The following is a 23538-nucleotide window of genomic DNA, read 5'->3' as shown; positions in this document are numbered from 1 at the left end:
TGATGCAATTTGATGTGACACACCCTTTAATTACTTTTTTCTCATGCGCTGTAAAATGTTTTCCGCCAAAGGAAAAAACGATTTTGTAACTCTGACTTTGTTCATTTACGTTTTTGGTCGATGTAACGAGAAGTAAAATAAAATTGAAATAAAGTTCAGAACACCTCAACAATACTGAAATTTCAGTTTCTGCTAAAATTTCAGTTGGGCCCCTATGATTTTGAACGCTAGCATTGATTTAAGAAAAAATACTAATTTGTTCATCTGCTTATTTTTACTTTTTATAACAACACTTTTCCTATTTAGTGGACTATTATAAGAAAAGTAACATACATAAACAAAATCTGTGACGTCACAGATTTAAAAATCTTCCCACCTTTCATTTTCCATCTAGGGTCATACTATACGGCTATTCAAAGACGACAAGTGCTACAAGTGTCGTTTTGACAGTGCTGTGATTATCCTTTTCAGTCTTAAGTTATAGCGCGTCAAAAATGGAGTCCACCAAGCAAGAAATTCGCCATATTTTACGTTTTTACTACCTGCGAGGTAAAACTGCAGCGAAGGCGGCCGAAAAAATTTGTATAGTTTATGAACCAGATACTGTAACGATTCGCACAGCACAGCGTTGGTTTGATCGATTTCGTTCTGGTATAGTGGCTGTCGAAGATACACCCCGTACTGGTAGGTCAATCGTCGTGGAAACCGATAAAATCGTTGAAGTAGACCAAGCATGTGAGCACTCGCTCGATTGGCCAGGAACTAGGTATAGACCATAAAACCGTTTGGAACCATTTGCAGAAGATTGGATTCCAAAAAAAGCTGGATGTATGGGCGCCACAAGAGTTGACGCAAAAAAATCTTTTAGACCGAATCAACGCCTGCGATGCACTGCTGAAACGGAACGAACACGACCCATTTTTGAAGAAGATGGAGGCTGGTAATGAAAAATAGATCACGTACGACAACCTAAAGCAAAAAAAGTCGTGGTTGAAGAACGGTGAGCCGGCCCAAACCATCGCCTAGCCCGGATTGACGGCCAAGAGGTTCTGCTGTGTGTTTGGTGGGATAGGAAGGGAATCATCCACTATGAGCTGCTCAACTATGGCCTGACCCTCAACTCGGTTCTCTACTGTGAGCAGCTTCACCATTTGAAACAGACGATTGACCAGAAGCGGCCAGAAATGATCAATAGGAATGGTGTTGTTTTTCAACAGGACAACGCTCGGCCTCACACATCTTTGATGACCCACCAGAAGATAGGGAAGCTCGGATGGGATGTCCTATTGCACCCACCGTATTGTCCGGACCTGGCTCCAAGTGATTATCATCTCTTCCGGTCCATGCAAAACGCTCTTGGCGATACTAAGTTGGCCTCAAAAGAGGCTTGCGAAAACTGGCTGTCTAAGTTTTTTTTGCAAATAAGGAGGGGGGAGGATAATGAAGTTGCCTTCTGAATGGCAACAAGTTTGTGAAGAAAACGGCGCATATTTGACTTAAATTGGATAATTTTAAGTATGTTATTTATGTTGATTTAAGGGGGTATTCTAGTGTAGAGACACGAATTTCGGACGTTTTTTCGAACTCCGTAAAAATAAAACAAAGAATATTTTTACTATCCATTATATCATTATTCGTTTATCTATCTTTCAACAATAAAACAAAAATAGGACGGAAAAAAAATATTCATAATTAGAATAGTTACATGCTGGTGAAGTGAGGGTGTTCAAAAAAAAGTTGTGCCATGGCGTACACGATTCCAGTCCTTCTGGTTATCGGAAACAAAAAAATCGAACAGATTCTGAATCAGTAAAGATGTTGCTATGGCATGAACCTCGGACAAGTCAAAAACATGGGTTTTAACAAAATGGCGGCCGTTTGAAAACAAAAATGCTGTTTAAAACGTTTTTTTTTGCGTTTACCGATTTTTTAAAAATAGTAAAATTAAAAAGTTATAATTTTTTATTGGTTCATGCGATAGAGAGATGTATGCAGATTATTTCCATATAAATTTGACATAAATCGGTTCAGTAGAACTTGAGATATCGTGTACGCCAGTTAGAAAAAAACTAGTTCCGAGAGAAACGCGTTTGAAGTTCATTGTGATGGCCGTAACAGGTTAGATACCACATCACTAAGATGGCTCTAACTAGGTAAATAATAGGATTTTCGATAAGTCCTTTCTAGAGTATATTCTTGAATGCCTAAACTACAGAAATATGGTAAAAAAAAATTTTCGATTTTTTCAGATTTCTAGACTAGAATACCCCCTTAAGCGTCAAATTTCGATCAGAAATACGACATTTCTTTTTCCCCAACCCAATATTAGAAAGCTGCTTTATTTCTCAATCTCTTTTTCTCTTCTTCATCTGTTTTTCCTGGTAACAATATGTATGATTCCTTTACCTATCATGAGCGGTCATTTGACCGCTGGAGAATTCTTATTTTATTGTATAAAAACTCAAACTTCGTTCTCATTTCATGTTTGTATAGACAATATTATACAATTTTATTTAGGAACTCGCTTTGTGCTTATGTATAGGGAGTTTTATACTGTATACAGAGCGTTGACTGCTGGTGACCCTTGAAGTAAAATAACGATCATTCAAATTCAACCTAGTGGGTGATGTATACAAACTTGTGCCTTGATTGTGATAAAATTCGTAACTCATACCTGAGTAATAAATAAATAAAAATAGTAAGCAATAATTTTTGTAACTTATTATCGATGGATTATCTAAACACAAATTCAAAAAATTAGTACTAGCACGTAAAGAAAGAAAGTTGTTGAAATTTTAATTTTAATTATAAAAATTAAATTGTCGATCTCAACGAACTATGCTCTGAAATAGATGAAGAAGAAAATTCTGAGAGTGAGGATAGTATATACGATCTATTGCATACAGACTCTGATCTACACGACACCGATAATGAGGAAGAGGACATTGTGAACACATGTAGGGAGCGAAAAAGAATGACATTGTTCTCTAGCTCCGAAGATCATTGTGGAGAGCACGATAAGGATATGGAAACGTCAACTGATGGAACTGTTTGGCAGAAAATTCCACATGGTTCTGAACCTGGAAGTTTCCCGCTACCTCAGTAGGGAATATTCGAAAGAACAAGAGGGAATTGTCCAAACCTGCAAAACAAAAAAGATAAAATGGCACGTTATGCAACGCAGCTTAACAAATCTGAAATTTGTACCTTAACAATTTATAAAAGCAAACCGAACAAAAGTGTTTTATAGGTGAGTTCGAAACATAAGTCCGAAAAAAATGGAAAAACAGATAAATGTATACAAAATAGACAAAATCAAAATGTCAAATTTTACCTGTCCATGTACTATAAAATTTTTGGATTTTGCTAGGATTTTATACATGCGAGCAACCGGAGAAAACATATCGCGACAAGAATTTGTATTTCATAAGTTTAATATGCAGTTTTGCTTCTCGATCTATCTACAACTAATTTATGAAACACTAAATTGAAGGAATTACATATAAACATTTAGAAAAAAGGATTTTGGTACATATGAGATGTGGAGGAGTAGTCTGATACACGTAAAATGAACACTACATACTAGGAATTAATATACGAAACAAAAACATCAAGGATACTATTTTATACGCTTTTATTTCAGGGTAAAGCCACTCAAAATGGCCACTAATGGGGTTTATGGGATCATTCAAATATTCAAATAACGCACTTCGAAAGGGAGGAAGGGATGCCTTGTAGAAATTTGTTATAAAATAAATGCAACTAAATCTGCAATGCATATGACCATTTGTTACATATTATGTAGGGAGGAGGAAGTCTAAAATAAAAAAAACAAATTGTGTTACGTAGTATCTGAACGACTCCTAGTTGCAAAATTTATGAATTTGACTTCCATCATGTTTGTGTATTCATAACTTATGTAGAATAAACTGAGGAATGAAATATTAATGATTTTTATTTTTTAATTTATCATCATTCAATTATACAGGAATCACCGACAAATAATTTCCGGCATCTGTAGCAATGTTTAAAAAATAGTCGATTTTTACTGGTTTCATCTTACCCCAGAGTTGAATAAACATGGGGTGAGTGAAAATGCTCAGAGCTATACGGAAAAGGATTTTTCAGTTTAGTTTCAAAAACCACTACACTTGATTATTCCCAGTGGCGGAGGGGACAGACCGCACCCGGATGCACGATTTTATGGGTGCAGAATGAACCGAATTTATATGAAAAAATGGATAAATATGATTTCTGACGAGGGATCGAGCTATAATTTCGCATCATCTATTTCGAACGTTTTGCCCCTATAATGTTCTAAGAAAAACAGATCGAACGAAATGCAAAAACAACTAGAACGGAATACAGAATGGAATTTAATCAAGTCGTTCGAAATATTTCGAATCGATCGAAATACAGAATAGGGGTGATGGTTTGTTTTAACTTACCCCGAATTTCAACTTGCCCCGGTGTACCTTACCTTTCCTGTACAAATATTCGCAACAAAAAAATCAAATATTCCAACTTTCGGTTACAATTAGCACAGGTCCAATAAACACAAACTCGTATTTTTATGATAATTGTTGGAGAAAATATTTCTCTCAAATGAGTCAAAACGAATAAATAGTAGTGATTAAACGGATAGTAATTCGGTCGGATATCGGATACCCGGCAAGCTTCGAGACCGGATAGCCGAATATCCGACGGCCGGATCAAGTTTTCTGCAAGGAATATTGAGCCCATTTTTTCTGTCAAGGATTCCCTATGTTCCCTATTCCCTATATAATGATGAAATTGTTGTAGATATATTGAATAATTTTAATACTAGTCGAGATAGAGTAAGTGCTACGAAATATGTGAAATAAACAAAGAACATCAATGAATTATTTTCATTCAAGATTGAGAAACCTGGAACTGTCGTCAAGAATGATAATCTAAGACACACTTTCTTCGACACAAATCAAATTAAATTAAACAAAAGAGATGAAACTGAAATAAATCTTACACGCGTAGCTCACGACATCTTTTGAGACTGTTTCAACGAAGTGACAAATGAAAATGATAGTCATCGTTGCGTTCATGGTAAAATCCCATTGCTAACAAAATCGACTGATGTGCTAAAACATTTCGAATGGATCGCAACCACGTTCTTTACGTTTGGCAGTCATTAAACTCTAAGCAGTACCCCCAATTGGCTGGGTTTGCTAGAGTTTATCTTTCAGTTCCCCACAGTAGGGTTTACAAAGAAAGACTGTCGAATACCGAATAGTTACCGGATATCCGTTTCAACTCTAATAAATAGCCTTCAAGATTTGCATATTAGTAGGGTTACCATCTGTCCTGATTTAGCAGGACATGTCCTGATTTTGAGATCTATTAGGGGCGTCCTGATTTATTTTTCACAATCTATCCTTTGTCCTGTTTTTCATGAGAAATTCTATTTTGTTGCAGAATCAGAATTATTTTTAGTGTATTATGTTTTTGAGTAAAACCTTTTTTATTGAAGACCAAAGTTTTGTGAGCATATAAAGAGTAGCAATTGAATAAATGTATTTAATTCTTCTCACTTCTCACTCACTCTGAAACTGCCAAAAAATCTCCTGTGCTCGGGGAAGACATCTCCGAAATATGTTTAATGAATTAATTCCATTTGTTTTTATTTATTTAAATCTCAAAGAATCACAATGATTTGATCATAATCGTAACTGTGACAGGTGTCCTGATTTTCAATTCCGACCAGATGGTATCCCTACATGTTAGTATCCGCAGAGGCAAAGGGTCGTTGCGTTGCTTTCTTCTGGAATTCGAATGACATCTTATCCTTGGCTTTGATCTTTCTTGATATCAACCGGCACAGGGTGATTACTTACTTCATTTTTGTGGTATTTGCGAATTATGAAGAACTACTTAACTCACGAGGTTGTGTTAAAATTTTATACGCACTTTTTCGAACTCAACCGTTGTTCTCAGTTGTGGTTATATGGAAAATGATTTTTTAAATTAAAATATGACTGTAAAAAATAGGGAAACAAATTAAGGTTTATACAAACCGTTAAGACTTCATAACACAATGATGACCATGATTTTAAAATGAAAACCTGTGGGAGTAAATACATTTCCGTTAAAGTATGTTGAAGATGGCCGTAGTCTGATGCGCCCATGAGCATCGCCAGGTAGCATACTCGTAATGTACGATTCACACAACAATCCGAAACTGGACAGCGGTCCTCAGGATGAGAGTGCTATTTGCTGAAGCACAAAAAGATTGTTCAGGTGTACATTCACATGCGATGACGAATGTATGGGATTATCTATCGGTTATGCTATTATGTTGGGCATATTTTGCTCCCACGACAGTACACCTGTGGTGAAGTTGGCAAATGTGCGTGTGTGTGGCCTATGAGTCGGTAGCTCTGTGTATGTTGACCTACATAGGAATCAACGCTATGGTAGAAAAGTAGAAACAAGTGGTCGCCAGTGATGTAACATTGATTGTGTGAACTCCAACGATTGTTGCTCCATGGTGGCGGCCAAACATGCTAATGTACGATTGTTACTCGTTACTCATTCAATAATGAGTGTCGAAAATGAACACATTGCAAATTGGTTTATAATTATAAAAAGAAGGAAAAATAATTATATATTTAGGAAAGGATTATATGGATTATATAAATACCAAATATAACTACATGCGTTTCATATATAAGCGCTTATTCCTAAATTCTTCTAAGCGACATCTAGGAGATTGTGCTAAAAGCACCGAAGAAATATTTCACACTGCCGCTCGTATGTTTTGGTACCTAAGGAGTTATGCATTGAGTGGGAAGATTTTTATTACTCGTAATTTGATTAGCATTAATTCAGCAGCATTCAATGAACGAAAACAAATTCTTTGAATATCTCCAAGAATAACACAAAATTCGTTCCATAATCTCGTTGCAGAACTAGTGTCACCTATGATAATTATATTGCAATATCAAAAAAATTCATACGCGAAACGCCATCTGGTTGTCGTTTCGCAGTGTGTGCATAATATTCTTGTTTGATGAAACTATTCAACACAGCTTCATTGAATCGTAGATATGAGAAAGAACTTTTTATAATCAATAAAAACAAGCAAATTTTCGTTTGTTTTTTTATTTTATTCATTTCAGTTTCTCTTACAACTAAACCAAAATGTCTACTTTATCTGTCAGGAAAGATCATTATAAGTTGAACTGAAACAATCGGACTGTAATCCAGGGAATTTTCAGATACAGTTATTCGCGTTTTAGTGATAATCTCTTACCCTATCTTCAAGATATTGCACCACGTATTCATAGCGATTGGGGGCTGAATATTTCAATCAGGGTTTTAATTTTGGCGATGTTGGTTTCTTTTCTTCTGTTTATCGGTGAGTGTACATGTTATCCATTGTTTTATCCATTCAACAAATAAACTAATGACTTTTGTTTTCAATTTATACAATTCGATTCACATCCATATCTCCGCCATTTTATATATTAAAACACATATAAAATAGTATAAAAACTTTTTTGGTTTGATTCGAAACTCTCGCGTTCGTAGTTTTGTTAATGGTCCAGATACCATTGCTTTATACTGATTTTATCATATATGCTGGTTCTGCGAGAGGCGTAGAAATGCCAAAACGAACTCTGGGGGGATATATGGAAGTCATTGTCGGTAAATAAATTAAAATAATCACGCGAGCAAACTGCATCCATTCTCAGTGCCACACCTTCAAACACTAGCAGCCGAAACGTTGTTTCGAATTCAAAACAAACGTTTTGGATTGATACGCCTGCATTGAAGGAGCATCTTTCGCTAGTCATTTTATCAGTTTCCTAAACATTTCAACTGATTATGCCGTGTGTGGCTTTGTTAGTGTGCCGAAAAAAACCAAAAAGAGGAGAAAATAATAAAGTCTTACAGAACAAATATACCAGCAATTGGATCGGCTTAAATGCTACACCCTTAGTATCTACCGCGACCGCCAACTGGTGACCTTGATCGGAATCGACCGCCGCCGCCACCGCCGCTGCTTCGACCGCCACCATAGCCGCCGCCGCCGAAACCGCCACCGTAGCTGTCGCGACCTGAATCGCGACTGTAGCCACCGGATCCACCTGATGAGCGGCTGCCTCCGTAGCTGTCGAAACGGCTTCCACCGCTGCGGCTTCCGCCACGGAATCCACCGCTGCCACCGTTGCGATAGCCACCGCCATCACGGAAACCGCCTCGAGAGCTTGAGCGGAAGCCACCGCCACTACCGGATCGACCCCCGGGTGGACCACGGAATCCACGTGAACCGCCCCGCGAGTTGCGGCGGCCCTTCGATATCTCGACACGCAGTTTCGAGCCGAGGATGTCTTGACCGTTCAGATTGTCACATGCCGATTCGGCTTCCTCTTTGTTTTCGAACTCAATGAATGCGAAACCTGGTGGATTGAAAGCTACCCAAACAGAGTTCAATTTACCGTATTTGGTGAATTCTCCCTCGAGATCTTCCTTCTTCACTTTATCGGTGAGGTTGCCCACGTAGACTCTAGTGCCCTTCTGATCGCTCATTTTTCAGTTCAAACACTTTTGCGCAATTCGACGATTCTCTGAGTGTGCGTGCCTTGACGACGTAGAAGTTCCGAGGACGACGAGGACGAGACGACGATGCGATGATTTACGTCGTCGGGTTTCGTAGATTGCGATTACTGTGGAATTGATCAGAATAGTGGTTCGTAGCAAAATAAGTTACTCAGTATATTAGGTTTTATAGTTTTGTTTTTGATGTTGAACATAGGCTCGATGAATGTGTAACTGAATAGTCTCTACTGTTAGCATCATCCTTATGCTTCTACGCTAGCGACGAAGTAACAGTTATCTAGGATAATGGCATTTTCATTTGGCTACTCTTTTGCGTGTAATGATGCTTCAGTTAACACATGCGTCGTAGATTATTTGTATTCGATTTTTGGTAAATGTGTATGTGCTATTCCAAACAAAATATTGTGTCGTAGAACGTGACTAAGAGGGTTTTGTTTTTTTTTATTTGATGGCGGTTGAAATTAAACAGATGAAGAGCATAAACCGCTCGTAAGAAGAGTAGGATTGGTGGGTAGAAAGCTGTTATACAGTTACGGAGAATCGGAGCAGAAAGCGATGAGGAAATGTTTTTTGTCGGTATTTTGAAACAGGATTTTCTAATCAGATGTAGCCGCCATTTTGTTTCTATAGTTGGTCTCGTGTGATGTTAGGTGCGCAGATGCAGAGGTCTGTATTCGATTGCAGGCAAGGAGAAACCATGATGCTATAGTTAATTCGGAGAGCATTTTTCTGCATTCCTTTTTTCATAACTTTTTTACATTATCACGAGACTGTGAAGCAGGCAGAATTTACATCGGTTTCTTTAGATTTGATGACAAAACAAAATCGTTCGCAAGATGAATTCGTTATTGATTGTTGGCTCTGGCAGCAAAACGTGAAAATATACGGAGGAACGGACTACTTCAGACAGATACATCGAAAAACAACGCTAGTTTAGTGGCAGGTCGAAAAACATAAACCAAATCCATGCATTTTCCAAAACTCAAATCGCTAATCAGTGTGCCTGCTCCGCATAGAAAAGCCACACGAAGGCACGGAGAAGACGGTATTATTGCGTGATTGTGTCTTGTTTCCATCTACTTGAACTCGGAGCCAGAGATATCGATTTTTTTCGCTCGACAGTAGCAAAAATGGCGTCGCATTTCGTTTTCGCTTTTCTCACCGAAGAAAAAATATTTTTAGCCGATGACGCGTTTGTTCTGGGATTTTGCGTAACACGAAGAGCATTTCTAGGAAAATCTTATTCTCATGTATATTCATATTTCGTAATAAGGCTTGTGACGCCATCGAAGAAAAATTTCGACGAAATAGATGAAATCGTTGACTTTTGAAGAATTTTCCTATTTTCTACGAGCGTTGCGAAGAAATCGAGGAAAGCGCTGGGCGTCGAAATTTCGTTTTAATTCTGCAGCTTGAACGCGAAGCTCAGTTACACACATTTTTGTCACTACATCTCCAATATGGCGTCGATCACGGTTTCAACAAGGCACGCACAAGCACTTTTTTTTATAGTTTCGTTGAAGAGAATGAAAAATCAATAAATTTCACTACTACGGAAAAGAACTGAAAATTTTGTCGTAAAAGCGGTTTTGATCGAAAAACGTCGAAATTATTGTTGCTGTGGCTGAAATTGGTTACCGTCGAGAAGAGCGTCGTAGATTTGAAATGGGCGGCGGAGCTGACGAATTGGCGTGGCTTGGTCGTTTTTTTTTATCTGGGCTTGGCTTTTGCTGCAATTCTTTTCTCTGATTCACTGATGAGTCACCACCGATATAACGAAGTTAAAAAGAGAAAACTTTTCGCAACCGAACTTGTCTAGTGACAAAGTCGGAATGAACAGCCGAACAAATTTGACGTTGTGTCGTAGCTAGCAAGGCGCCTAGAAGTATATCCTAAGGTGGGCCAACTCGCTAAAAGCACTCTTCAGCCATCTTGGAAGTCTACTGTGCTATGTTTGTAAACAAAACACAATACGCTAGTGCAGAAGCTCGCTCGTGATCAGTCTGTCTCTTTCACGCTTCAAGCAAATAATTCCCCTTCTGCTTTCTTCCGTACTGTTTTCATATACCGCTCCCCTAACCAACTTAGTGACGAAACGGCCTCACCTAGTACCATAGACCCGTCTTGGTAGCTAGATTTGTGGAATTTACGTAACTGTTATATTTGTCGCACTGTTATATTTGTCGGACACAAGGTGAATAGAAAAATAAAATGTGCGACATGAAAAAACAACACTTTTTCGTATGACATTCTAGTTGTTGTAACATTACGCTTTTTTTGCGATTATTTCTGTTGATCTTATTCCTTCGCGATTTTCTTCGTCCAATCAATGACTGAATGCTTGTCAGCAGAATTTCAAATATTCGAGCATTTTTTGTGAGAGTACCTACCAGCCATGCATGCATGCATTGCTATGGGATGCTTGTGTATTATTCACGAGATAGCATGAATAAAATATGAGAGGGGGAGGAGTGTATTCATCATAGAAACGTTTCGTGCCTCCTAAAACCTACACAAGCCAAATTTGGCTCCATTTTTTGTGATTAATTCTCAAGTTATACAGAAATTTGTGTTTCATTTGTATGGCAGCCCCCCCTTAGAGAGGGGGGTGGAGCGTCTAACTACCATAGAAACATTTATTGCAACTTAGAACCTCCATATGCCTGACTTGGTTTCATTTGTTTGATTAATTGTCGAGTAATGCAGAAATTTGTGTTCCATTTGAATGGCAGCCCCCCTTAGAAAGGGGGAGGAGTGTCTAACCACAATAGAAACATGTATTGCACCCTAAAACCTCAATATGCCTAATTTGGTTTTATTTGCTTGATTTATTCTCGAGCAATGCAGAAATTTGTGTTTCATTTGTATGCAGCCCCCCTCAGAGAGGGGGGAGGGGTTTCAAACTACCACGAAAATCTTCCCCGGCCCCAAAACCCCTACATACCAATTTTCATGTCGATCGGTTCAGTAGTTTTCGAGTACATAAGAATCAGACAGACAGACAGACAGAAATCCATTTTCATATATATATATATAGATGTTATATATCCAGTTTATAACATCTAAGCTTATCTCTTAGTCGTTCACGACATCGGTTTCAGACAAGTTCCGGCCTAGAGGATATGATTCGCAAGTCAGAATGTGTTGCAAAATTAGCCGTCATTGCCAAACCTATAAAACTACTCGGTGAGCTCAAGGCAGATTTGGTTACTAAGCTGGGTAGAGTGGCGGTAGAAAAGAGTACGGCAGAAAGCGGAAGGGGTAAATTTTTGGTCTAGTTTTTGTTTCATTTTTTTTATCATTTCCTTTCATGTTCTCTTCTTGGTCTTCATACTACGCGGTACGAATAATATGATTCTTATTTTCTTATAGCGCGGCTTCCATACAACATGGTAAATGGTTTCCATACAACGCTCTACGAATTAGCCTGGTTTGTATGTTAAATCCAAGTTTCTTATAGCGTGGTTTCCATATAACGCGGTACGCACTAACCGCGTTATAGGAGGGTTGACTGTAGAACAAGTTTTTTTTTGGTGAGGATACTTGTTTTCGATATGCTCCTGGAATCGGGTCATGATAGTGACGGCTATGAAAATACAGAGAGAAACAATATAGTAAGAAAATATAACAAATTACTATCATCTAATTTTCATTCTAGCGAAACCAGTGATACAAAGACTCTATCGTTTTTTCAGGATTTGAGTGAAGATCCAGCTGCAAATTGTGGATCCAAAGAAAATTTTAACTTCGTTCATTTCGTACACAACATTTATCGAATCTGATGTACAAAAGAGATGGGATGTGAGATGGACAGTGGAGCAGACTGCGGAAATGACAGAAAGACTACGAAGCTATGCATATCAAACGATTTGAGAATAAATACCAAGTTGTTATCAAAATCGCGTGAAGGTACACATTCCGTTGAGATTACATCACATATATTGTGGAAAATAGTGAGCAGAAAAACTGTATTTCGAATAAAAAGCAAAAACAGGAGCGCCAGCCACTCAGGAAATTTCCAATTGCATCGAACAGTTGAGAGCAATATACTCGACTACATTGCGTTATACGCTTCGTGGGAAAAGTGGAAGAATTACATCCTTGTGCGACCGGGAGATATGCATTCAAAGTTAATGATAAAAGCTCCGCCGGATCAATACCTTCACCTGTTCCGAGCTGTGTCGCTCTCGGAAGGAAACCCACTTCAAGCGACACATCATAGTCTACAATTGGTTTATAATATTACCGAATGTTTTGTCATCTAACGATATTTTGTATAAACGAACTGACTCCATCGTTATGAAAGCTTCGTTTGTTCATACACAGATACAAGAACTCAAATTGAGAAATTTTCGTTCATTGCTGGATCCAATGAATTCTTTGGTGCCGCCAAAAAAACCTATTCAGAATTTAGGATCGAAAATTACTGATGCCAACGATAATAATCACTAATTTTAGTACTAATTTTCTTACACGGATTTATTTGATGAATAAAATGAAGAAAACATTAATCGATTCTTGATTTCCGGCAAAATTCTTCTTTAAATATTAACTTCTGTCATTGTTGTGGCAGGAAAGAATATATCGATTTCCGATTTTGCAAAAACTGTATTTCAAGTGTTTTTAAAATCCTACGGAGGAGACATATATGACAAATTTACATTTTATCTTAATCTCATAAGACTCACGTTTAGTGTTCTTCTTTCCTTCTCGTGCTCTACTTTCCGACCGACCGCAGTAAGACTATTGCCCTGGGCTTAGCGAATCGCAATGTTCTGATCTAACTGTGGTATACTATTATTGAAGCTTCTCGCACTCGCAATATTGTCGTAATCTTTCAACATATATTTCACTATAGACACTATTTCTATTACTGACTACAATCGACATTACATAAAGGAATTTTCAGCCTCCGTAGGATCCTTTTCAACTTCTGAATTTAAACAATAACCCATATAACATACCAAAACATACTACAAATAAAACAAACCAACACAATTTTGATCGTCATTAGGGCAAGGTAATTATAGATGGGAGCGCACGACACCAAAGGTTCGTAACACTCCCCCCCGTGAACCGAAAGCATAGATTCGGTTTACTTCTCTTCGCTCGCTATGTCCAAAACGGCTAACTTCACTGCTGGACGTTCGTATATACCTTTCGCCGTCTGTACTGTAGCGCTACGCACCTGGTCGCCTTTAAGGGAAGTAGCTATAACCTTGCCTATTGGCCAACAGTTTCTTGGATGATTTGGATCGGCTATAACGACGACATCGCCTACTTCAATTGGTTTAACTTTCTGAAACCTCTTTGTTCGTCTGGTTATTTCCGGTATGTAATCACGCAGCCAGCGTCTCCAGAAATAGTTCGCCATTATGTGAGAGATCTGCCAGCCTCGTCGTACTACTGTAGCATTGTCGTCACAAGTGGTGAGTGGTTTTGAGCCGCCTGACGATCCCAATAATAAATGATTTGGAGTTAGTGCCGTATCCGAATTGGCATTAACAGGAACATGTGTCAAGGGGCGTGAATTTAGTACATTCTCTATTTCGATTAACGCATTCCGGAGTTCTTCCTCTGTAAGTCGTTTTGTACGCAGAACTTCGGTTAAATTTCGTTTCACAGACTGAATTAGCCTCTCCCAGGCCCCTCCCATGTGAGGTGAAGCTGTGGGATTAAAGTTCCATTCTGTTTCAGAGCTAGTAAATTCCTCAGCAATCGCGTTTTGATCAATATTTTTCAGGTGTTTTTCAAGTTCTTTACGGGCTCCCACAAAGTTTGTACCTCTGACATTACTGTTGCTGATAGACGTTTCCTGCCGGTAACATCTTCGAACGCGAACATTTTCTAATGTTGGGAGCAGTTCTACCCAGTACATCCAGCTCTCAAATTGTTTTTCAGGGATAGCCTCATCCCATTGTACACCCAAACGCCATACCTCTTGAAGAATGATCTTCAGGAACATGAGAAAATGTGCAATCAACCCTAATGGATCAAAAATGGTCATCAGTATACGGAGCATTTCTCGTTTCGTTGGTCGTCGACATCCGTTCCGAAGATCATGATCCAACCGCGCCCAACAAATTTTGAAGGCAAAGGAATCTGTCGATGTATCCCACCACATTCCTAATACCTTCTCCGCAGCTAATGCAGCTCCTAAGTTCAAATCTTTGGAACCTGTTGGTCTCTCGCAAAGGGCTGATAAAATCTTAGGGGAATTGGACACCCAATTCCGCATTTCAAACCCACCCTTCGCATGAACGTGCCGGACTGCTCTCGCTAGTTCAATAGTCTCTTCTTCCGTCTCAGCGCTTGCAAGCCAATCATCTACATAGTGGTTTTTCATTATAGCAGCCGCGGCACGCGGGACTCGACTTCGAATCTCTTTGCGTTTTTATTTTTCACAAATTGAGCTGCACTCGGAGAGCAGCACGCACCAAAGGTCATGACCTGCATCACAAATGTACTAGGCTCCTGTTCGTCACCTTCATACCACAAAAATCGTTGACATTGCTGATCTTCTTTTCTAATACTAACTTGATGGAACACCTCACGGATATCCCCACAAATTGCGAATCGATGTTCTCTGAATTTTTGCAATACTGAGATGAGTGAAGTTAGCTGATCTGGCCCAGTCAGAAGAACAGAATTGAGTGAGGTTCCATGTACCGTCGCAGCCGCATCCCACACAATCCTCAATTTACCGGGTTTATTGGGATTAAAAACCGGGAATATTGGAAGATACCACACACGCTGAGAAGTCGTAACCAATTCACTCTGCGAAACTTTTCGGATGTAACCTTTCGATTGATACTCGGCGATTAGGTTGTTAAGTGAATCTGCCAATTGAGGGTTCTTTGTCATTCTGCTTCGAAGACATTTTGCCCGTTTGAGAGCCATAGGTCTGCTATCTGGCAACCGAACGTCATCATAACGCCAAAGGGGGCCCGTCTCGAAGCGTTCCCCCATGCAACGTGTTAGCGAATTTAATAGTGACAAAGCTCTCTCGTCTTCATTGGAACTGAACGTATGACTTAACTTCGCTATTCCTAAGCTATCGAGAGAAAAATAGTCTTTTACAGCTTGTTGCAAAACTCCATCACAAGAACATATGTGGTAGGTATAATGTACCATATTCGTAGACTGCTCCGCGGGCATAACTCCAAAGACCGTCCATCCCAAATTGGTTTTCACAGCAATTGGTTCACCCTGTTTCCCTTCGCGACTGCGTCTAACTAGGGTGACGTTGGCGTGTTTCAACCCTATCAGTATGCGAGGACGTACTTCGTGATAGGAATTTATCGGTAGACCTGACAAGTACGGATGTTTCCTTTGCAATTCTTCCATGTCGAGGGATTGATATGGCAGTTGTAGTTCCCCTACAGTTCTTACCTCACGGAGATGAAACTTTTTACCTTCACACCCAGATATGTCCACCGACACAATTTGGGAGTTCGCTTCGTAACGGTGTGTACCTCCAGTCCATCTTAAACACAGGGGACTGACCGCTCCGAATAATTCAAGATCATCCGCAATTTGCTGATCCATAAGTGTAAGGGCGGAACCGTCGTCAAGGAATGCATAGCATCGAATATGTTTCCTAGCTCCATACAGCTCTACTGGGACGTAGCGGAACAATCCACCGCTCGAAACCGTTTGGTGCGTGTGAAGGTCATGTTCTGATTCGCGACTCGATTGGCTGTTTGTTTCGTGAGATATTACAAAGTCTTTGTGAAGCAATGGATGATGCTTGAAGGTACATCCATTTTTCCCACAAACTTTGCCACTGCAGCCTCCTCTGTGTTGTTTGAGGCACCTTCGGCATATTTTCATCCCGCGTGCTATAGACCATCGTGCTTCATATGACAGTCTCTCGAAGATATTACATAATCCGACGCTTGTGCATCCGCCTTTGCACACTGGGCATTTTTTTATGACGTCTGTATTCGAGCCACGTGGCAGCAATTCAAACGGTGAAGAATTACTCGACTTAGCGTGAGTAGCAGCGGCAACCCGCGCGTTATGTATTGACTCACCGATGGACGATCTTTCTTCAACGACAGCGGGCTCTTCCGAGTGTGCATTTAGGAAAACTTTACCCTTATGATTGCTGTGTGGTTCAGTAACTGCACATGCATCTTCGGCTAACGTATAGATCCATTTATTGAAAATTGCTAAATTGACTTTGCTCAGTGTTCTCTGATACCTTGCCCAATCAAGTTTCAGGGGTGATGTCAGTTTGTTGATTAATTCGTGGAGTAACGTAACATCTTTCATATATTCCTTCGTTCCACACGCGTCAATAGTGGCACACAGATTCTGTACCGACAAGGCGAAATCTATTAGTCGATCCAGGGAGTCTCCCTTTATTGGAGGCATCGCCAATATTTTCTCCTTAAGACATCTAATTATTGTATGTGGTTGTCCAAATCGTAGCTTGAGCGCTGCTATTGCCTTGGAAACGGTTGAGGGGTGCATGAGGAAGCTTCGAACAGCGGCGAGAGCTTCGTCTTTCAGGCAGTTTCGTAGGCGAATCATGTTTTCTTCGTCTCTGTACCCACACATTGTCGTTGTACTCTCATAGGTGGAGAAAAACATTGGCCAATCGTCGGGATTACCGCTGAACTTTGGCAAATCGCGTGGTACAACCTGGCGGGCGGCAATCTGCTCGCGAGTGATTCTTTTTTCGGAGTGGATTGAACAACGAAATGTACGAGATGTATGCGGAACCTCCACGCCTACTGGAGTCGATCGCTTAGGTGGATTGAATTCAGATTTACGCTGATCCTCACCTGCCTGACCTGACAAGTTATGTTGACTTCCATCTTCGCACGCCTCTTCGCCTTTGCCTTATATCGCTGCATCATTATCGGAATCACATAAATCTTCGTCACCATGAGCTTCTCTATCTGCAGTATTCATCGCCTGGTCATCGTTCAACCATTCTTTCACCTTCACCATTGAACTAGTATGTGGCACACCAGCGGATTTCGTTTCTGATTCTATTTCAGCTATTGCTTCTAATACACTGAATTTTTTCTCTATTAACTCTCTCTTTCGCCTTATTTCTTCCTTCATAAGCGCCTCTTCAGCCTCAATTTTCTGGAGTTGTATTGTCAACAATGTCTTTGCCGACTTTTTTGATAACCCAGAAGTCACCGATCCTTCTTTCAACGACTTTCGAGATTGTTTCTGGTTCTGATCGTGTAATTCCAGAAACACATCACCAACCGTAACCTTCTGTTTAATGTCTTCTTCCTTAGTTTGGAGTGGTTTCGATTTCAATACAGTTTTCTTTTTAGCGCCTAATGCATTCTCCTGCGAACTTTTTGCTGACTCACATTCCGTACAAATCCAATCTTGGTGCTCTATTTCTTGTGAAACGCCCACACATGCAAAATGATACCAACCATCGCAATTGTCGCATTGTACCATTCGACTATCATCCTCAGAGTTACAGATACGACAGTTATTTTCTACAGAGGGTGGAGTACATTTTTCCTTTTCAGATGTTCCAGCCTTACATTCCGTTGTGGCTGCGCCACCAGTAGCAAAGGGAGTATTACCACTTAATAATAATTCATTGGATTCTTGTTGAGCTTCTTTATTTTTCTTTTGACGTAGGACTACGTCTAACCGGAAGATATAGGGGGTGAAATGGAAATCTAGGCACTGAACAAGTAGGAAAAAATGCAAGATTTGGAACGCTTATAACTCGAGCATTTCTCAATAGATCGCAAAGGTTTTTGCATCAATTGATAGGAAATATATCTACGCATCTATCATAACGAATAACATTTAATTTTTCTTGAGATAAATAATTGAATAATTGTGGAATATCAAGCATTGTCCAATTGCACTATGTGCCCATTTTTGATTGGTCCATTTTGTGCTCCTCAAATCGTACCGACCAATACGGGCAACCAGAGCAGCAGCGAAATAGAATGAAGCACGATTGGAAAGGAAAAAGAAAAAAAAAATGAACGAAACATTGGTCGCAGTCTCACACATGCGTAGTTCTCGAGCCAGCCAGTCAGCTTAAAAATCCCCGCTCCGCTGCCGTAACGATTATTCTTTGTGTGGATACCGACTGGACAACATAGTTGCTGGACGAGCTGGTCGGCGAGGGATCGAGTGCCTTTCTCAAGGCAAGAGGGTGGAGGTGGTAACGTTGGAGTAGAGTAGAGTTTTCAAAGGGCCTTTCTCAAGGCTAGAGACGAATGAACCGCAAAAGTTTAAAGTCTCTATAATACAATACCTTCCTTCCTTCCGTAACGATCATTCTCATTCAAACCGTACACCACATCAGTTCGCATCACAACACATAAACGAACCAACCCAAGCAGCCATGTCTGGACATGGCAAAGGAGGAAAAGTGAAGGGAAAGGCAGAATCCCGCTCGAACCGTGTTGGTCTCGAGTTCCCCGCAAGTGTAGCTAGGCCGAGCGCGTTAGTACCAGTGCACCAGTCCACCTAGTCGGCGTTATATAGTTTCGGCCGCCGAAGTGATCGAGTTAGCTGGCAAAGCTGCTCGCGACGATAAGAAAACCCGCATTCGGAACAGAACACATTCGGCTCGGTGGACATCAAGACAACAGGCAGTTGCAGCGAGCGGCGAGTGGCAAACGCAATCGCAAAACGGCAGCTGGTAGCAGAAGAAAAAAGTTTGTTCTTTATACAAACTGCTTTGGTGGCAAATCCAGAACAAGGCGGCATCGAGGGCGTTCGAAATGTTTTTTTTTTCAAAACCACGAGTACAAAGTTTTCTAAATTGGAACCATTCCATAAAACACGGCGCTTATCAGGGCCATTAAACCTTTCAAAACAGAGTTTACGAAATACGGTTCAATGCTTTCTAAAATAATATCCAAAATAATAATAAAACACAAATTGATTTTTTCATAATTTGTTTGCCAGGATCTGATGAGTATGTGAATTTGTCAGTTGTTCTGAGCTTATTGATAGTTGGGGACTTTCCTGATTATTCAATTTTCACCAATTCTCAAATTGTTTCCAGATTGAAAGTACAGTAATTTACAATTAGTTCGACTGTTAGCTAATTGGACGGACATGTAATGCGACATATTTAGTTGGACATTTTTGTAAACATAGAGATCCAAATTATGACCCCACATTGAAAGTCGACACTGTACCACTGTCATCGCAAATGTTCAATTACAGGTTAAAATCGCCTCCAATGCGATACTGAGTGGTGCTTCGGCACGTCGTGGGGTCTTTTAAATTGATCATTCAGTTTTCAAAAACCCATGTATGGTGTCCGAATTAAAAGTGGCTTCAAATTACAACACATTGTATGCAGGATGGCATTAACGAATTTTCTCGGTAGCAAGAACTGCTTTCTTTGGTTGATAACTGATGTTGAAAATTGACTGACGTTACATCTGCATTGCATAGAGAAATAACTAAGGAGCAACACGATGAGCTATGTATTTCCTGCTGCTCTGTTCTTATTTTAAAGGACTTTAATCCGAAGGTCATTCGTCCCTGTATTTACTGTTGGTTTTTCAGAACGCTTATAGCTCGTTTATTTCTCGACAGATCGTAGAGTTCGTCTCCAAAACCTCAGTTCTTTTTCATTTTTATTTACTTTGTTTGCGGAGACTACAAATCTTACAATTCATTCGTCTCCGAAACCACAGCTTAAGGTACGGTAATGTGCTCAATAGTGAAATATATGATAGTGAACGAGCTGATGACTACCTATGCATTCCCTATCACAGTCATCATTTTGATTGTACAATATGTGTATACGCCGAAAGATGCCCGACATTGAACATTTAATAAGTACAAAACCTTCAGAAAAAAATCAAGAATCAAGTTTGTAAAAAAACGCAAAAACACAACACCAAAGGTTCTTTTCAGAACCCCCAACATGTTCATAAAGAGTAAACAGTAAACTAATCCATTTTCAGGTAGATAGGTAGGTATTCACGTAGGAGAAGAAAATAAAACAATATATTTAAAATATATATTTAGCAAAAGTTGTCCCCTTTGTATAGTCCTACGTCACTCCGGTTATGTCACCGACATTACACACCCGTCTTTTTATCAACGCTTTTTATCGAACGCTTACCTACTAAGTCTAGGTTTACGTTTGCAGTTTCTCGGTCGGACATCCTTATGAACGATTTTAAAAAATGTTGTGGCAGGAAAGAATAAATCGATTTCCGATTTTGCAAAAACTGTATTTCAAGTGTTTTTAAAATCCTACGGAGGAGACATATATGACAAATTTACATTTTATCTTAATCTCATAAGACTCACGTTTAGTGTTCTTCTTTCCTTCTCGTGCTCTACTTTCCGACCGACCGCAGTAAGACTATTGCCCTGGGCTTAGCGAATCGCAATATTCTGATCTAACTGTGGTATACTATTATTGAAGCTTCTCGCACTCGCAATATTGTCGTAATCTTTCAACATATATTTCACTATAGACACTATTTCTATTACTGACTACAATCGACATTACATAAAGGAACTTTCAGCCTCCGTAGGATCCTTTTCAACTTCTGAATTTAAACAATAACCCATATAACATACCAAAACATACTACAAATAAAACAAACCAACACAACTTTGATCGTCATTAGGGCAAGGTAATTATAGATGGGAGCGCACGACACCAAAGGTTCGTAACAGTCATATAATTCATATATTGCGTATTCTCGGCTCCGCAATAGCAATTTCGCCAAGAAGCAAGAGCTGATGAAGATCCCATTGAAAACAGCTTAATTCCTAATTTTTATTTTGATGTCAACTCGACGTATCTGGTGAGGAACTCTCCAAGGGTTTCGAAGTCATCCATATGCATGTAGTATAGAACCAGGTTCGATTGTCTACATCAAACTTTCGGAAAGTCGTTATACGTCTTATTATTTCTCCTCGTTTATAAACTACGTTCCAGGAACTAATGGTTGATTTGCACTTCACGTAAATCGTGATAATCCCAAGAAGTAGTAGCCGTATGAACGAATGTGATGAATTATAGAGGTTTTAAACTTTTCAGTTCATTCGCCTCTAATAGCCGTATGAACAATGATATTATGTATTTATATTAGCCCGACGATGCTGAACGTTTTAAGAATTAAATTTTGCATGCTGTTATCATTCATTTAAATTTCACGAAACACGATAGTATGATTTGTCACATATGACATATTTATCTGTCAAAAGTATTGGCCAGTTTCGGATCAGTTTTCGGATTTTACGAAAGAAACACGCTGTTTATCACGGAAAAACTAGCATTTAATGTAGAAAAATAAAAAACACACGTGAACAATTTTGTGGCGGTTACTAAGTGTCAAAAGGAATATTATGCACTGAACAAAATCATTTAATGGTTTTCATATTCATGGCAAAACGATCTGTGTTGCCAAACACAACAACACTGCTCCTCAACTCATATCGTTTCTTCAGTTGAGTACGTCAAGCCCACACAGCTTCCTTAATCCTTCAAGACTAATTCGTGAGAGCGGCTTCGTCAAAAGATCAGCTCGCATTTCTTCGCTGGGACAGTACTGGTACTCCATTACTCCTGTAGTTTTTAACTCCTTGGTGAAGTAATATTTGGTATAATGCTGATTAACGGTCAGCTGCATCCCAATAGGAAGTATCCCATGTCGGGCACACGTACAGAGCACTGAAGACTGCAACATCCCAATTATGAGAACACTTGTAATACTAACCTCGAGCCAACCGCGAGTAATCGGTTAAATATTACTAACATAGTTGTAAGCAAACATTGTCAAAATATTGAACTCCCGGTCCCGTTAGGCTGACGCCATATGAGCCTTAATCAAAATATATATTTTGGATTAAAAAAAAAATTTTGTATCAATATGCTTGGTGCGGTTGTTGAACTTATCGCAGTCCAGCATTTGTAGACAACTTTAGTAATCGTCATACATCCGAATGGTTTCCAAATTCTCTCCCAAATCAATCATCAAACGCTTAAGCCATAGTCCCTCCTGAGATGCATCAGAAAGAGCTACGAACTCTGCTTCAGCCGTTGAAAGTGAAACGCAAGACTGTTTGCGGCACGCCCAAGAAATCGTTCCGCCGCTGTACTGAACACAAAACCGCTATTCGACTTTCGCCCGTCACGACACTCCGCCCAGTCAGCATCTGCATACCCAACTAATCCCGAGTCGTCAAGTTTGCTACTCAGACGAAGCTTCAGATTTGCGGTTCCTTTGAGATAACGTACCACCCTTTTGAGCTCACTCCAGTCTCGCTGAGAGGGCTTACTTGTCCTACGGCTAAGGATAGATACCGATGCAGATATGTCTGGTCGTGAGTTAACGGAAATGAACAGCAACTTTCCAGTCGACCGTTGATATTCATGGTTGTCCGGCAGGAAAGCCGTATCTTGATCCTGTTTAAGATACCCTGTATCCAGTGGAATCGTTGACCATTTCGCGCTCTCCAATCCAGCAGTCTTAACAACATCGGCAATGTAGCGCTGCTGACTGATGTAGTAATCTCCTCCCGAATCCTGCTCAACATCGACACCAAGATACTGCCACACAGCACCCAAACTACTGATAGAGAAACTCTCCCTGAGTGCTTCCTCCAACGAATTAATAACAGCTTGATCACCACTTGAAATGATTAAGTCATCGACGTAAACAAGAACGAAACACAACTTGTCTCCAATCAGCTTCCTATACAAGCATGGATCCGAACCACACCTCTGAAAACCTTCCTTGACCAAAAATTCGTGGAGCCGATTGTTCCACGATCGCGCCGCCTGCTTCAACCCATATAAGCTCTTATTTAAACGGCACACCATGCCTTCTGCTCCATCCACAACAAATCCGGGAGGTTGCCGGATGAAAACAGGAAGTGGGTTATATCTATGGTATAACCGCAAGGGTGACGTAGGACTATCGTTGATTTAGAGATCATTTGTTTGAAGTT

General features: G+C 39.8%; 2 protein-coding genes across 2 annotated transcripts; both read right to left on the bottom strand.

The window, feature by feature from the left end:
* Positions 1 to 7121: 7121 nt before the first annotated feature.
* Positions 7122 to 10448, bottom strand: LOC129778984 (RNA-binding protein Rsf1). The gene is made up of 2 exons (XM_055786197.1): positions 10237 to 10448; positions 7122 to 8705 (listed from the first exon to the last, which is right to left on the bottom strand). The coding sequence occupies exon 2, from the start codon at positions 8566 to 8568 to the stop codon at positions 7975 to 7977; it is 594 nt and encodes a 197-aa protein (XP_055642172.1). The 5' UTR covers positions 8569 to 8705; positions 10237 to 10448; the 3' UTR covers positions 7122 to 7974.
* A 4495-nt stretch (positions 10449 to 14943) lies between these two features.
* On the bottom strand, positions 14944 to 17423 carry LOC129779933 (uncharacterized). Its single transcript, XM_055787718.1, has 2 exons — positions 17341 to 17423; positions 14944 to 17278 (listed from the first exon to the last, which is right to left on the bottom strand). The coding sequence occupies exons 1-2, from the start codon at positions 17421 to 17423 to the stop codon at positions 14944 to 14946; spliced, it is 2418 nt and encodes an 805-aa protein (XP_055643693.1).
* Between the last annotated feature and the right edge of the window lie 6115 nt (positions 17424 to 23538).

Source organism: Toxorhynchites rutilus, chromosome 3, assembly GCF_029784135.1.
Source record: "Toxorhynchites rutilus septentrionalis strain SRP chromosome 3, ASM2978413v1, whole genome shotgun sequence".
Lineage (NCBI taxonomy): Eukaryota > Metazoa > Arthropoda > Insecta > Diptera > Culicidae > Toxorhynchites > Toxorhynchites rutilus.
Note: the sequence above shows the minus strand (reverse complement) of the source record. Positions and strands in the feature narration are given on the sequence as shown.